This window comes from Triturus cristatus, chromosome 7 (genome assembly GCF_964204655.1).
Source record: "Triturus cristatus chromosome 7, aTriCri1.1, whole genome shotgun sequence".
Lineage (NCBI taxonomy): Eukaryota > Metazoa > Chordata > Amphibia > Caudata > Salamandridae > Triturus > Triturus cristatus.
Window position 1 is genome coordinate 1,609,067,769 of NC_140590.1, and position 15,673 is coordinate 1,609,083,441.

The window sequence follows — 15,673 nt, forward strand, 5'->3', positions numbered from 1 at the left end:
TCCCGGATCCACTTCAACCTCTCAATGCATACCAAACGGAACATCAGTTGGTACAACAGCGGCAGCAACAGGGGCCAGACTGCAGAAACCTATCAGCCGCAGGTAAAAGTTACGGCTTTGGCACTGGCGACGTAAGCCCTAATGAGGGAAAAGACGCACCAGCCATAATCAAGGAGATAAGGAACCAGGTATTCAAGGAAGATAATTACCTGGGATATGACGACCTCAATTGGAGACAGCCCTGCCTATAAACAAAGTAATAGACAATGGGAGCAGGCACATTACACCCGAACAGGCGGCGAGTCGCAGAGCAACCACTGCAGAGGGAGGAATTGAAGGTAGGGAGGAAAAAAAGGGGGAAAGCACTAACAACAGCATCCTCTACAAGCACGTTAAGGATGGATCCTTGTTTAAAATGTTACCACAGCAATTGGGAGGAGAGGTGGAGGCTTCCGGAAATCAGAAGCACAGCCCAGCTTCTCATGGTTCTTTACAGCGACCAGATACGCCATTGCAGGCCAAAACAGAAGATAACCCTAATGATAACCCTCTCAATTTGGGCACTTTTGGTCAGGATTCACCGGAGAGACTTGGAATACGCAAGCACCCGGAGGCGTGCACAGCTAAGATGAGCACGTCTAATAGGAGCGAATCAGATAGCATAGACTCCTATAATATGACAAAAAACGTGCACGCTCAACTAAGCCGGGTAAAATCTAACACCCAACTCAGCTTTGTCGCACCACAACTTGATTGCAATACAGAACGACCACTAATGTCTCATGAAATCGAACTAGAGACATCATACCTTACACCTGAAGAATGGGAGCGATTAGTCGCGTCCTATTCTGCCGCCAACTGAGGCGAGTCAGAGAGAAGAAATAACAACCCTCCAAAACTCAACATCGAAAAGGATAAATCACTGGATAAGGACGATATCTGGTCTACTCTACTGCATACAATGCAAATGTCTGTGAACGCATTGCAGTACCAATCAGATAAGATGGACCTCCAGTTGTCAGTCCTCAACTCACTCTCCATCTTTGTTGCTGGCATAGAAGACAAGCTGGCTGACCTCAAAAATCTGATCAAGAGGGCACAGTCAGAGACAAAATTCGCCCAGGCCAGCTGCACCTGCATAACAATTGTGGACAAGCTAGCAACATTACCATCAGCACTGGATAACCTCCTTGCTGACATAAGGAAAGCAGTACCTGCCCAGCCAATGCCAGGTGAGACCCACTCCAGTGTCAGTGGCCAACAAACGACTAAGCTAAGCAAACCCCAAAGACGCAAGGCACAGGCTAAGCAAACTGCAAGTGCGGCAGAGACATCAGACGGCAAACAGCTTTGCGAGGATGGGGACTCATCCATACCAGGGCTAAACGTCAGTGCATTAATTGAAGGAGCAACAGCAGCCCTGATGAGTAATACCACTCAACCCATCAACTTTCTGGAAAAACAGGCACCGACTGAAGGGGCACAACTATCCGCCAAACAGCGGAGAAAACAAAGGAGGAAGGGGCAAAACCAAAAACCCATGCAGGCATCGCAAAAACAGCAAGGATAGAACTTACAGGACCCGGGACGAACTAAGGGATGACCAACTAGTCGATAGGTGTAGGGAGGAAGAAGACACGGCCCTGGGTCGGGAGGAGAAAAAGAGTCCAACCCAGGAAAAAGGACTAGAAATCATTGTGCGAACAACCACCATTGAATTGACCAGTGATGGACTGGAGCAGAAACCGGGGAACAACAGCGGGAGCTCTTCAGGGGAACCACCGATAACAATAATAATGGACTGTACTCTCAATAAGGCAATACAAGGTTCAGCTACATCATCAACTAATGGTTCGAGGGAGCTAGCAGGAGAAAAAAAAGTCCCACAAAGCAGCATCGGCACAGAGGGGGAGACAATTAAAACATCAGCGTTGAACATGGAAAAAGCTTTAGTAAGCAACAGCCAGTCACTAGGCCTGACTATGACATCACGGGGGCCATCACTGTCAACAGAGACCTCAATAGCGACAGAGACCGTTATGGCCCAACAAACAGGGCACTCAGGCGCTATGACAGCAATCATGTTCCACCCAGAGTACATATCAAGGGGTCGGGTTGACATACTAAACCGGGGCAACATCTTGCGTTTACTGAGGTCCATCAAAACATTTAAGAACATAAAAACCACTGACCTGGAGTCAGTTTAGTTTATAGAGTCACCTGATTGTCCAGGATCAGAGTCAACGAAAACAGTATGGGCTTCACCAGACCTAGCCGAGAGAGTCCTAAAGGAACAAAATAGGTTCAACGAATGGGGCATCAAACTTCAGCCACTAGCAAAACCAAGGTATCCTGACCCCCCTACTGGCCGAATCAAAGAGCCAAGAAGAAAACCCCGGCCACGAACAACCGAGCCCACGATTATTCTCAGTACTGTGAGGGGCACGTAGCAACAGCATAGAGCACAGGGCAAACGGAGAACACAATGCATTAAGGGCACTCGTGGACAGAAGCAGACCCACACTGGAGTGGAGCAGGGTCTCCAGGACAATAAACATCAAAACTGGAAGACCAAGACACTCTAAGCATAATGTATCGCCACATAAGAACTTATTGAAAATCTGTTCCTGGAACATCAATGGGCTGGGAGACAAGACCTCTGACCCAGAACTGCTAACTTATCTACAGAAATTTGATATAATTTCGCTCCAGGAAACATGGAGTGAACTACCAACGGCACTGCACGGCTATAACATGCTCCACCTACCGGCAACTAGAAACGCTAAATTCGGTCATAACAAGGGAGGTCTTGTCACATACACCTCCATAAGCAGCATTTACGCAATAGAACCACTACCATACAATCTAGCGCCACCAAATGAAATGCAAGTAAACTGAATTACCCTACAGGGGAAGACAAGTAAAGAACACATAATACTTGTAAACCTCTATCTGCACGCGATAAAAACAAAGGGAGTCAACAAATAAAGTTGGTGAAAATAATAACAGAAGAGAAGACAAATAATTGGATAATCACAGGAGATTTCAACTTAAACATGCTGAGGAGACGAGCTAATGATATCAACTTAGAGGAGGATCAATTTGCTTGGGAGGAAATGCCCCAAGACACTAGTACAGACGGAAGACTCACAAACATCACGAAAAACCTATTGTCGTTCTTAGAGCAACTGGGCGTACATGCATTAAACGGCAGATTCCCGGGAGATCGCCCGCAAACAGCAACATTTAATAACACTGTAACAAGGTCAACAATTGACTAGACATTCTGCTCTCGCAGCATGTTCACAAAAGTAAAAAACTATTGCATTGGGAGCGAAGATTTTAGTGACCATTTACCCCAGGAAATCACGGTAGAAGAGCCATCATTATATAAACTGCCCCCAGCAAATACATTCTGCTCAGAATATACCAACAACGAGAGAAGAGTAAAATGCAGCACCAACGATCCTGAAGGACTACTCTCTCGAGCAAAACAACTCTGGGAAGAAGGGAAAGCAGCTATCCCCGGCACAATTGGAAGCTGGGAGGCATTCACAAACACCCTACGTAACAGCTACGGAGATATAAAGGGCAACTCTCTAAACAGGAGAATAAAGTATAAGCAAAATCCACGGCCAGGCTCCAATATACGGAATAACACCAAATTAAAAAAGCTAAAAACACGGTTAAACCTCACACTGCGGACGCTGAAGAAAGATCCCTCAGCATTGCAAGAGCTGAGTCAGTTAAAAGCTACTCGCAAAAAACTTATCTGGCAAAACTAAAAGGAAGCCGAAGAAACTCTTTGGGCCAGACTCCTGTACGACATCAAGAACAACAATAGCACAAAATTTTGGAAGAAAATTAATGCCCTATCTAACCCTCAAGGTCAGCGCATCAGCTCCAATGTCACAGAAGAAGCATGGATAACTTACCTTGAACCTCACTTTAACAAAGATCAGACCCCCCAAATTGGCTTAAATACTCCTGCGCCCAATATGGAAATTCAACCGCTCCAGCTGAATTTGAATGCAGAAAATGGACAGAATTTTACAATTATAATCACAAATACACAAGTTCACAAAAGAATCTTGAAAGGTAGACGCGAAGGAGCTCCTGGCCCAAATGGGATTCCGCCCATATTATTCAAACAAGACCCTGAATTTTGGGCTACAGCCCTAAAACCGGTCTTTGACAGAATTCTGCAGACGTCAATATTACCTTCATCGTGGAGAGGCTCAATAATCTCTCCCATTTACAACAGGAACGATCCAAAGAGCTATCGATTGGTAGCTCTTTTGGACAACGACGCCAAATATTATGCCGGGGTACTCCTTCAAGAATTAACAACATGGGCTACAGAAATCAAAGCAATACCCTATAATCAAACCGGCTTCTGTAGAGACATGGGTACTGCCACTAACATCTCCTCCCTCTCACTAATGATAGATGCTGCACTCTTAATCAAACAGCCTTTGTACATCTGCTTTATCGACTACAGTTCAGCATTTGACCACATAAACAGAAATATTTTATGGCAAAAACTAAAAAAGCTAGGTATTCCACCACTGCTCTTAAGACAACTAATCCTTCTGCACAGCAACACCTGGGTACAAGTAAAGTTGGAGGCAGGAGACCATCTATCGAAAAAGATGAATACAACCTCAGGATTAAAACAAGGGTGTGCATTAGCCCTGACACTATTCAATTTATTTATGGCCGAGCTCTCAGTCCAACTTAATGGAAGCAATGCGCATGCCCCGAAGCTGAGAGGTCGCCAGCTATCAAACCTCCTATACGCAGACGATTTAGTACTCATCAGTCGGACATCCATAGGATTACAACGCCTGCTGGACATCACATCTCAATACTCAGAAAACAACAAACTAAGTATCAACCAAGACAAAACAAGTCATGTGTGTAAATTACCGGAAAATAAAAACAAAATACAATTGGCACCTGGCAAAATACAAGCTTGAAGTCGTACAAGACTACAAATATCTGGGGGTTATGATCGACAGCAAAGGCAATTACAAAGCACAGTTTGAGGCAATAAAAAAGAGGTGGTTAACAACAGCAGTAGCTTTAAGAAACCTGAAGAATATAACCGCTGGCCCAAGCTATCTCCCTCTGATCAAGGTGATTCAGGCCAAACTGATACCATCAATCACCTATGGAAGTGAAGCCATGAGAGGGAGGGATGCGGAAATATTAAATGGCACCATCGCAAGAGCGCTGAGAATAATTTATGGGTTGCCTGGATATACATCTCCGGCGCAAATGAGGCTGGAATTCGGGATACAAGGACAGGAGCTAGCCAGAAAAGGAGCCTTTGTTAAAACCTGGTTCAAGATAAAAAAAGGGCAGCCAGAAACGTTGAACTTCTACTTGTGGAGAGAAGTAGAAACAATAGAAACTTGCCCAGCCAGATATTTCTTGGACACTGCACTGGACTAGTTGGGGTTACGGCAACTCTGGGCAATGTCAGGGACCATGGCAAGCTTCAAGAAAATCGTAAACAACATTGTCAAAAAAGAGTCTATTTTACAAGACAAAGCGGCCTTGATAAAACATTCACCTGGCTGGCTAACGATACAAACCTACAGAAATGCGACTCCTCAAGCTTACCTCCTTTCTAACTTCTCCAGAACCATTAAAGAAAAGTTCTTGAAATTTCGATTAGGTCTATTACCGACGGTATACCATCTGCCCCTTTGGCTGTGCCCTCCAAAGCCAGCAATGTGCCGTCTTTGCGGGGAAGGAGAGGAGGACATAGTCCACATCATAACTATTTGCCGTGAGTGGACGCGAGAGCGCCGGTTACTACTTAGACCTACTTTTAACAAAAACCAAATACGGTCGTGCTGACAAGCGGTGCTTGCAAGCTTCTCTAGCGAAGACACTCAACTAAGCTGTTGTCTAGTAAAGTTTTTATCTGCAGCTGACCTTCGTTTTAAAAATAAGTGCACGAAACTGCAACAGTGTTTTAAGCACATAACTTCAAGCGTTTTTTGCACATGTAAATGCCCCAAGGAAATCATTAATAGGCTAACTATATGGCTATCTTTGTTTTTTTGAGGTGGCACTATGCACTTTAAATCTGCACCCCTCGGCCTGATATCACTCTGTAGTCAAGACTCTGATCAGGGGGTAAATTCTACATCACGAACTGCCGCTAATATTTGCCAACAGAAATGAAGAAACAAGATAATGGGTCACCAAGGCCGGGGGAGTGGATATTCTCCGCAATCTTAAACGTGTGTTTTTAACTATGGCTATTTGTTTTTTTTCATTTAAATTGAGTTTTTATTGCTAATAAGAGATGGTCAATTTTTGTAATGGTTTTAATTAACTGCACAATAAACATATTTACTTACAAATGCAAGATGACAGCAAAACACATACGGACAGATTAAAACGTTGTAAATAAATGCTGCATCCCAGATGCTGGTTGACAATGCCATCCTTATTTCCTAAAAAACACAACAACAAAAAAAACAATAAAAACTTTTAGACCGTATATTAGTCTTTAATTTTGCTTTCCAGTGCTTCTTTGCTTCAGCCTGCAAGCCAGCCTACCTTGAAAATAAGTACATGTTAACACTGACTTTCTACATGTCCTGCTTTTAAATACCATGCACCCTACCTTGTGTGTTCCAACCCCTACAAAGGGGTGACTTATTAACCTCTTCAGCGCTGCGCGGATTCCCGCGCAGTGCTGAAAGATCTGAGCGCGGGCGGGGCCATGACGGAACGGTTCCGTCATAAGCACAGCCCAACCGGCGTGCATGACGGAACCGTTCCGTCATCGGCATCGAAGAGGTTAAAAGGGAAGTTTCTACCTGTCAAAAGGGTTTATATTCACAGGGAGAATTGCGGTTTTTAGACTGCTATAGACAGGGTAAACAGGGAAGGCCTGAAGTCATGTTCACACTACCAATGTAGTAGATGGCAGAATTGGTGCTGAAGTCCACTAATGGCATTTAAATTCCAGGCCATCGATACACCGAGTACCATATATTAGGGGCATATATGAAAGTTAATATACCAATTAAAACATGTTTGAAGAGGGAGCGCAGGCACTTTACTTCTGGTTAGCAGGTACAAAGTGCTCAGAGTTTTAAAGCGAGTAAAAATATAGGTTCCAACAAAAGGCAAAGAAATATGAGGTGGCTACTCAGAAACTGCAGATTTCCTACATTAATGCATAGATACTACCAAAGAAACAAAAAACACAGACCTATGTCAAAGTTTTACCACTGTTACCATATAGTTGCCTATATGAGGATGTTCATATTAAGTGTAACACTGACAAACCAATCTAAATAGAAGTTACAACAGAGTATGGTAAGAGTCTTAAGAAAACACCAGCCCTGGGGTATTATCTGAACATTTAGAATGTGTAAGACCAGTCAAAGAGACACAGCTTGGAGGCTCATTTAGAGTTTGACAGGGCTCCTGCCTTAACAAACTCGTAGTCCCCCGTCTCATTTAGATATGGTGAAACTGCTAGTTTCAAACAGCAGAGTCAAAGATGGCTATGCCATTGGAAATCTATTTCCCTGTGAGACAGGAGCAACAGGGCCACTGACTGAATGCTATCAGAAGGCCAGACTATGAAGGGTGGGTGGTTAGACACACAGGAATTTCCTGTGCAAGACCACCATACCAGAACTGGGAAGTAAAATTGATTAATGGTCTCCAACACAGAGCACGAAAATCAGCAAGTGAGCTAGTAATTGAGAGGGGCGTGGCCAAGCCAGCCAAACGTGGCTCCCTAGATCTCCGTGCGTGAGTCTGCCCATCGGCACCCATCCTGGCCGGTGGTACACCGCAGGGGTGAGATAACACTGCGAGGAGCCCAAGAGGACCTTCCACCCCCTTGCCGAGGTCCTTGCAACGGAGTTTGAGTGCTGAAGGGAGGGTGGAGCCGGGTGGCCTCTAACAACGTGGCAGTGCCCAGTCCCCACCAGTTTGCATGGCCGCGATGTAACTCTTCCCTTGAAGGCAGCAGGAAGCAGTGATCCCGGATCCTTAACGGGGGCCCCGTGAGGTGCTGCAAAGGGGGCCCCCACCAGGCTGCCCCAACCTCCAGCAAGTCCCATCCAGAGCGGGAGGAACTGATTCTCAATCATTCCAACTCATTCTCAATCCCTCCAAAACTGAATTCCTCCTTCTATATACCTCTCTCTCCCCTCCTCCTGTTTAATCCTGGATGGATCAGCTGAATTTATTCAGCAATAAACCCATCATTGTCAACAGCACTAAATTCCTAGGTGTCATACTTGACAAAAGATTCAACCTAATCTCCCACATCAACTCCATTGCTAAGAACGCACGTTACCAGCTGTGCCTTCTGTGGGGGATTCGTCGGTTCTTCCCGGAGAAAGACCTAAAAACCTTGGTCCAATCACTAGTTCTCTCTAGACTGGATTACTGCAATTCTCTTCTGACTGGCCTACCCAAATCTCACCTCTCCCCCCCTCAAATCTGTCCTCCATTCAGCAGCTCGCTTTATTTCAGGGTCCACACGAAGTGACCATATCACTCCTATCCTGTCTTCTCTTCAATGGCTTTCCATCAAGGCAAGATCTATTTACAGAACTGCCTGCATCACCCACAAAGCCTTGCACACTTCCTCCCCTCGTTACCTGGCAAATAAACTGAAAATGTCTGGCGGCTCGAGACCTTCTCGGAATGCGGAAAAGTTTCTGCTTGAGCCCCCCTCCTTCAAAAGGGAAAGATCGATGGCTCAATCGTTCTCAGGTAATGCGGTGAGAATCTGGAACTCGCTTCCTCCATTGCTCCATGCCACCACCTCTATCTGGATCTTCAAAGCTGACCTCAAATCTCTTTTCTTCCAAAGACACTTTCAGAACTAATATCTTCATTCTCAGACCCCTCTAGGAAGTTTGTTCATCATTGTAAATTTGTAATATTTTCTTGTACATTCCTCACCCTTGCTTGCTGTGTTTTGATATTGTGTTTTTACCTTCTATGGTTTTATCCTACCGCTTCTAGTCTCCTGTTTATTTTTGCAACGTTATATTTTGTAACATTTCTCTCATGTAACGTAACTGGTTCTATTGTACAGCGCTCTGACACCTTCGGGTGAAGTCTGCGCTATATAAAAATGCATTAAACAAATAACTAAAAATAAATAAAGCTACAGCAGTGGGGCAGAGGGTCCTAGCCTGGTGGGCGTCTCTCCCACCCCAGGGCCTGCACCGTAAACCTGGCACAGGGAGGAGCTACTACTGCTAGCACAACATTGTCGGCCCCCAGTAGGGCAGCGGTGATCGCGGGGGCAGACAACCGGGATCTCGCCCTGTACCCTGGTGTCTCGACTGAGGAGGCAAGAAATTACGCTTGGCTGCTTGAGCAACGGCCTCAGGGCCTGCCTTTTGTGCATGCCTCCCCGAGGCCTACCTGATGACTGGGCCGGAGCTCTAAGACACTTCATGCTGTGGAGAGCTGCGCTGGAGGTAGCTGCTAGGACATTGTCTTCTATGCACGCAGCACTACTACAGGTGAGGAGGGCAGCGGTGCAACAGGGTGGAGGGCTGGAAGCTTGGACCCCCCGCCCGGCCCCTGAATTAGTGCTATGCCCCCAGGAGAGCTGGGGTCCTGCCTTTCACTGCCCCTATCCAGTGCTCTCTCAGACACTACTGAACTGACTTGGAGGAGAGGCGACCTACCTCTGTTGGATAGCTGGGGTGGTGTCCCCGCGATGCCTGGACCCAGACTCTGTGCCCTGCTCAAGGCGCAGGGAGGGGAGACTGTTGTCGGGGAGTTGCGGCCCTTTCTCTTCCTGACAGCCCTCCTGACTTTATCTGTACAACCCCGGGCACAAGGAGTGGAACCCCTGCCGCATCGCTGGGGGAGGCTCATTTTGACGTTTGACCCTTAAATCGGAACCAGCATCAAGGGGCAATGCCAGGGGGTTGAGACCCTGTGCCTCCCAGCATCTACCCAGTGCCTCCCTTGACTCAATCCACTCGGGCCTGGGACCCGAGGTGCGGGGCTGCTACTGGGCTGCTGGTGGGGGTCCTGCCTCTTCCTGGCACCCCTACTGACTATATGTACAAACCTAGGCCCGATGAGAGGAGGCCCCTGCTGCTTCACGGGGGGCATTCTGATGCTTGACCCCTACATCGGCGCCAGCATCGAGGCGCAAGGGGCACAGCCAGGGGGCTGAGACCCTGCGCCTCTCAGCCTTTACCCGGTGCCCCCTCTTGACTCACCCTGCACAGGCCTGGGCTCCGCAGCGCAGTGACTTCACATCTAAATCACAGCACGTACTACGTGCCAGCCTGGAAGGTGGCACGGACCTCGGCCCTGACCCTTCATCTATTGCACCCCTTGGGCATAATTTTCTCCTACCAGCCGGTCGCCTCTAATACCAACCTGTGACCCCACTAGCCACAGCGCAGGGCGGTGCACAGCTATACAATCCCTTGACGCACGCGCCCTCACAGACCATGCATAGCCCATCACAGCAGACATCTGGGGTGTAACAAGCATCAAACCACTCCCCAGAGCCATTATCCATAGTTGTGCCGGCACCCTACACCACGGGCAGACTACACTCGGCCTCTGAGGCCCAGACACCAGCCGCTGCGCGGCATACCTACCCAGCCCTTGATCTCCTGCAGAATGAGGAGGAAGGAGTGCAGACCCTCAATGCATCCGAAAAGTTGGACAAAGTGCTGGCAGCGATAGAGCACTCCAGGGTCACAATGGAGGACAGGTCTGGAGCCCTGGCAGCTGACATTAAGTTTCTCCAAGACCACCATAGAAAGATCGCTGATAAGAGTCGCAAATGGCAAGAAAACCCTTACTACCCTACAAAGACTTATCAAGGATCATCAGGTTGCCATCCGAGATCTTTGGGTCATTTAACCTAGGTAGAGAACAGAGCGGGCGATCTGCAGGAGAGACACATCACGCAGGAGATGTGGACAAGCTGCGTAGGCACTGGAGGGGCATTCTTTGCAGCACTACCTACTCAGCGTACGTGCGAGGGACTCCTGGTGTGGATTCGTCTCGGGGTCCATTTCCAAAAGATTCGCAGGGCAGATGACAAAGACGGCCGGTACGCCCTTCTTGAGGGACGCCTGGATGGGCAGCCCGTACTACTTGATAGCACCGATGAAACAATCAATTTTGGGTAACCTTCACAGGCACACTAGCCCACTACACAGCACACCCATGGGCGTTAAAAGTACGGGGCTGCGATTGTGTACTTGACATATCCTTAGACACGTTCCGCCCTCCCCTCCCTCACTCCCCGCCGTACATACAGACACTGCGCTTTCACTCCTGGACGCCCCACTGAACAATCACCAATGCTTTGAGGTCCCGACATCCCGCATCCAAACGATACTCTTTCCACTCCATTCCGCACAATCTCTATGTGCGCCTCAACTGCTTTCTCTGTCCCCCCCCCTATTGTACCCTTAATAAAACAAAGGGATTACCTGGGTCGGGTAATTTCTGATCACGGCATACACACCCTGACCCTCAAGTGGAGCCCTCCGAGCTGGAGAATACCTTTGGATTGCCTCATGGATCCTGTGTTCCACATAGAGCATGAGACTAGCATCCGCAATTACTTTGCTGAAAAACAAAAACACTAGGACGCTGAAGTGGGATGCTTCTAAAGTAGTGGCCCGGGGAACCTGTATTTAAAAGATTGCAGTGGTCCGCACCACACTCTCTCTCAATCGAGATAGAGAGAAATTTGAGGGCGGCCGAACGTGGCGGACGCTGACCCGGCACTCGCACCCTGGTTGGCAGAGGTGAAAAACACCTACGCAGCCTTCCTTAAGGACCTGAAGCGATATAATTTTAAGGCCCATGCTACCAGGGTGCACGGTGAAGGTGATAGGCCAGGCGCACTGTTAGATTGGCTCATCAGACAAGACTCAATGTCCCGCCCTGTAACAGACGTGATGGCTCCCAATGGCGACATCTTGGCAGCCTTCTATGACAATTATTCAGCCATATACCAGCAGCACTTAACACTTGGACGGAATCAACAGATGAGTTAATAACGGACCTCCCTCTGCCTCGAATTCCCACTCTCGCGAGGAACTCCCTGTATGCAGAGATCACCCCTGCTGACGTGAAGCAGGCAATTCTTGTCCTGGCCCAGACCTAAACCTCGGGTTTAGATGGCTTGCCTTTAAAATGTTAATACACATTCTCAACCCTCCTGGGGCCTCAACTAGCAACAATGTAAAGGGAGGCTCTGGAAGGCGGCAAGCTTCCCCACTCCCTTCGCGAGTCAATCTTTGCCTCGATTTCAAAACCAGATAGGGACCCTACTCAGTTGGCCTCCTAAAGGCCACTTGCCATACTCGGGGCCAATTACAAAATCCTAGGCACATTACTGATATGCTCAGGGTCTCCTGGAGCTTGTACATTCTAATCAGAATGGCTTTGTTCCCAGCCGTAGCACCTCCCAAAACATCAGTCACCTTTTCCATGTCCAAGACCAGATGATGGGGAGGTTTCCCCGCGCTGCCTATCTCATCCTAGACTTGGAGAAGGCATTTGATACCCTGAGGTAGCCATACCTATTTGCAGTACTCACCCGCATGAAGGTGGCTTCTAGTGTACACAAAGTTACTGTACTCAAATCCCACCTCCCGGATCCGTTTAAGCTGTCGCATCTCGGCTTCCTACCCGATAGGCAGAGGCATAAGTCAGGGGTGCCAGCTCTCCCCACTGCTTTTTGCGTTAGCTATGGAGCCCGTAGCCATGTGTCTCTGGAGGGAGAAGCTGGATTGGGTATTTATTTGGTGGGAGAGACTCACAGTGTGTCCCTGTATGCTGATGAGCTGCTTCTGTATATAAGGGACATAGCGGCTGATCTCGACCCCCCTATGCGCCATGCTTGCAGGCTTTGCTGCAGCGGTTGGACTACGAGTCAACTTGACGATATCCAACGTTTGCCCACTTAGTCCAGACTTCCCACCACGTGAGGTGCGTATTGGGGACTCCTGCCTTGTTTGGCAGGCACAGGCCCACTGCTACCTGGGAGTTCGCCTAGATCATGCTTCAAGCGACTTGTATAAGGGCAACTTTTGCAGGGCCTTGATGGGCATACGTTCCCAGGTAGGTTTTTGAAGGACACCTTCCCTAGCCCTCATAGGCAAGATTGTCCTGGCAATCTTTGCTACTTTGCTAATCTACCAGTCATCCCACCCCATTCCTTTTTAAAGGAGCTGGATCCACTCTTCTGTTCCCTTATTTGGGGAGCCGGCCGCAGGCGAGTTACCCTGGCCAAGTTGCAGTTGCAGACGGACCAGGGAGGTCTGGGAGCCCCATCCTTCGAAGCATATTTCCGGGTGGCACACCTTTAATGGCTGTCCCGCTGGACGGCCAGGCGCTATCTCGGGAAGACGTGCTCAGAAGCCGGGCCGCTGACAGCAATTCGTCGCCTACTCCTAATGGGGGCCAGGCCAGGCCCGCCCGATGTACCCGTACAAGTGTCGATAGCGAAAGCTAGTATGGCTAGGATACACCGTCTTTCCCAGGACGTTCCGCTCTATACCCCTCTGCTACCCCTGGTTGGCTTACCCCGAGGCCGGGGCTATTACACTGCTGGGCAATTATGTGCAAGGACAACATGCTTGCTTCTTGAAGTGGAAGCCCTTTTCTTGGAGAGCCAGCTTCTCCCCTTTGCCCAATTAGCCAAGGTGAGGGGACTTCCCCCAGGGTAGTTCCTCCTCCACTGGCAACTTACATTCCTGCTAGCGCCTCTGGGATCTGTCCGGGGTGAACCACCAACACACCCAGTGTTTCAGGCCATATTCACCATTAGACCAGGCCGTCCCCTCATTACCAGGTTGTAAAAGGCCAAATGTGAGTTATAGGCCACACTACTAGACACACTTCGCCAAAAATGGGAGGAGGAGTTTGGGAGGGTGCTTCATGATAAGGAATGGGAAACGGCCCTAGAATTCCCAAAGAAAGTCTCCCAAAACTCATGTTTCAAGAACATACAGTTCTTTACTCTACATCGAACCTATCTAATACCAGCACAGCTTCACCGCCACTTCCCAGACACACACTTTGATGTCAAAACCCTGATGCAACAATGATGCATATGTTATAGTCCTGCTCGTCACTACATTATTGGTGCGTCATCCATGCTACACTACGGAAGATCACAGGTCGACAAGATATATATACGTCGGAAGCCTGCTCCCTGGTTTTCTTCAGACACAGAAAACAGCAAAAGGTACGTATGTGCTTCGTAGTCCTGGCCCTACTTTTAGCCAAGGGCGCGATCACACTGCACTGGCACGCACAGGCTACCCAGTTCAGTGGCAGCATGGGTGGGGGCGATTCGCGGGTGGGGGCGATGCGCAGATGGAGCGCTGCGGAGGAGAAGGCACTCCGATAAGAGGAGGTACGTCGGATTCACCGGTGCCCTATCTCCCCACAATGGGCCCTTTTGCTGGCACACTTTCGACAAATTTCTGACAAGGATCTTGCACCCCTGCCGCCTTATGGCTCATCAGTGATATCCGGTGGGCACTCCTCTAAGCAGGTATTGACTGCCCATCTCCATGAGAGCTACCCCTCCCCAGTACATAATCAGCCCACCATTACCTAGCATAACAGAGAACCATAGTAGAGTATCCCTGAGCATAGTATTGAACCCCATATTGACAACGTGGAACTCGAACCTCGCCCACACTCACCCCCTCTCTGGCCGCCCCTCCGAGTGTTCGCTCCGAGTTAAGTTTAGTTTTTTTTTTCTTATGGGTGAGAGGCCATGAGCACCACCAACCACGGGAGCAACTTAAAGTATCTAGGCCCACTAATTGGCACCGTCTAACATCTACTGTATGCAACTGAATAATCTGCTATGCCTTTGGACTACTACGATACTTCTTATGTAATGTACTATGATGCACATGATCACAATGTGTAATGCTCCTTATAAAATCTGCAAAGCCCAATAAAAACGTAAACGAAATAAAAAAGTGAGCTAGTCATTGATTTCTTTTTTTTTGCATTTCAGAAACAAACTCCAAACCGAGCATAGACTTCACCTAAAATGTTTAATCAGTACCCACAACAACCGAAACAAAGAAAGGATTCCTCATGGTCCTATATATTACCTTTCGGTTTGCCAGCAGCGTTGTTGCATATTTTTCATTCTTTTCAATATCTTCCTTTAACCTGAAATACAGAAGAATAAGCAATAGCCTAAAATACAAAACCAAATTCATCAGCATTCAATATTGTAGGGAAAAAAACTGCATATTCTTTTGTTAATGCAATATCTTTCAATTGCTTTTACCACACTTAATGTTTATCACAGCATAATATTTTGTTTCGGTTTGCTGATTTTTATTAATAAGTAATTTTTGAAGTGGAATAATGCTGCTTACATAATTTACACTAAATTACACTAAATACCGTGGAGAGAAAGTAAGAAAGTTATAAGGTTGTGCTACGTAAAATTGTAAGATGTGACTGGAGCAGAAAAAGGCGTAGGAGGTGCTGGGCATGATGTGTGTAGTTGTTGCATCACACTAATGTGGCACTGGGGTTTTTGTTATTTGAGATGTTAAAGAGAAACAGTTTTCACATAAACCATTTTGGGAGCGGTCATCTTTAATATCCTATTTGATGTATGTTGGTGCAGGGG

General features: G+C 47.7%; 1 protein-coding gene across 1 annotated transcript in view; it reads right to left on the reverse strand.

Annotated features, from left to right (window-relative positions):
* Positions 1 to 15,673, reverse strand: part of EFCAB8 (EF-hand calcium binding domain 8) — a 3,172,177-nt gene that overhangs the window by 3,069,283 nt on the left and 87,221 nt on the right. Inside the window, exon 2 of the mRNA XM_085615170.1 lies at positions 15,141 to 15,201. Within this exon, the coding sequence (XP_085471296.1) occupies positions 15,141 to 15,201 (61 nt within the window). The remainder of the gene's footprint in view (positions 1 to 15,140; positions 15,202 to 15,673) is intronic.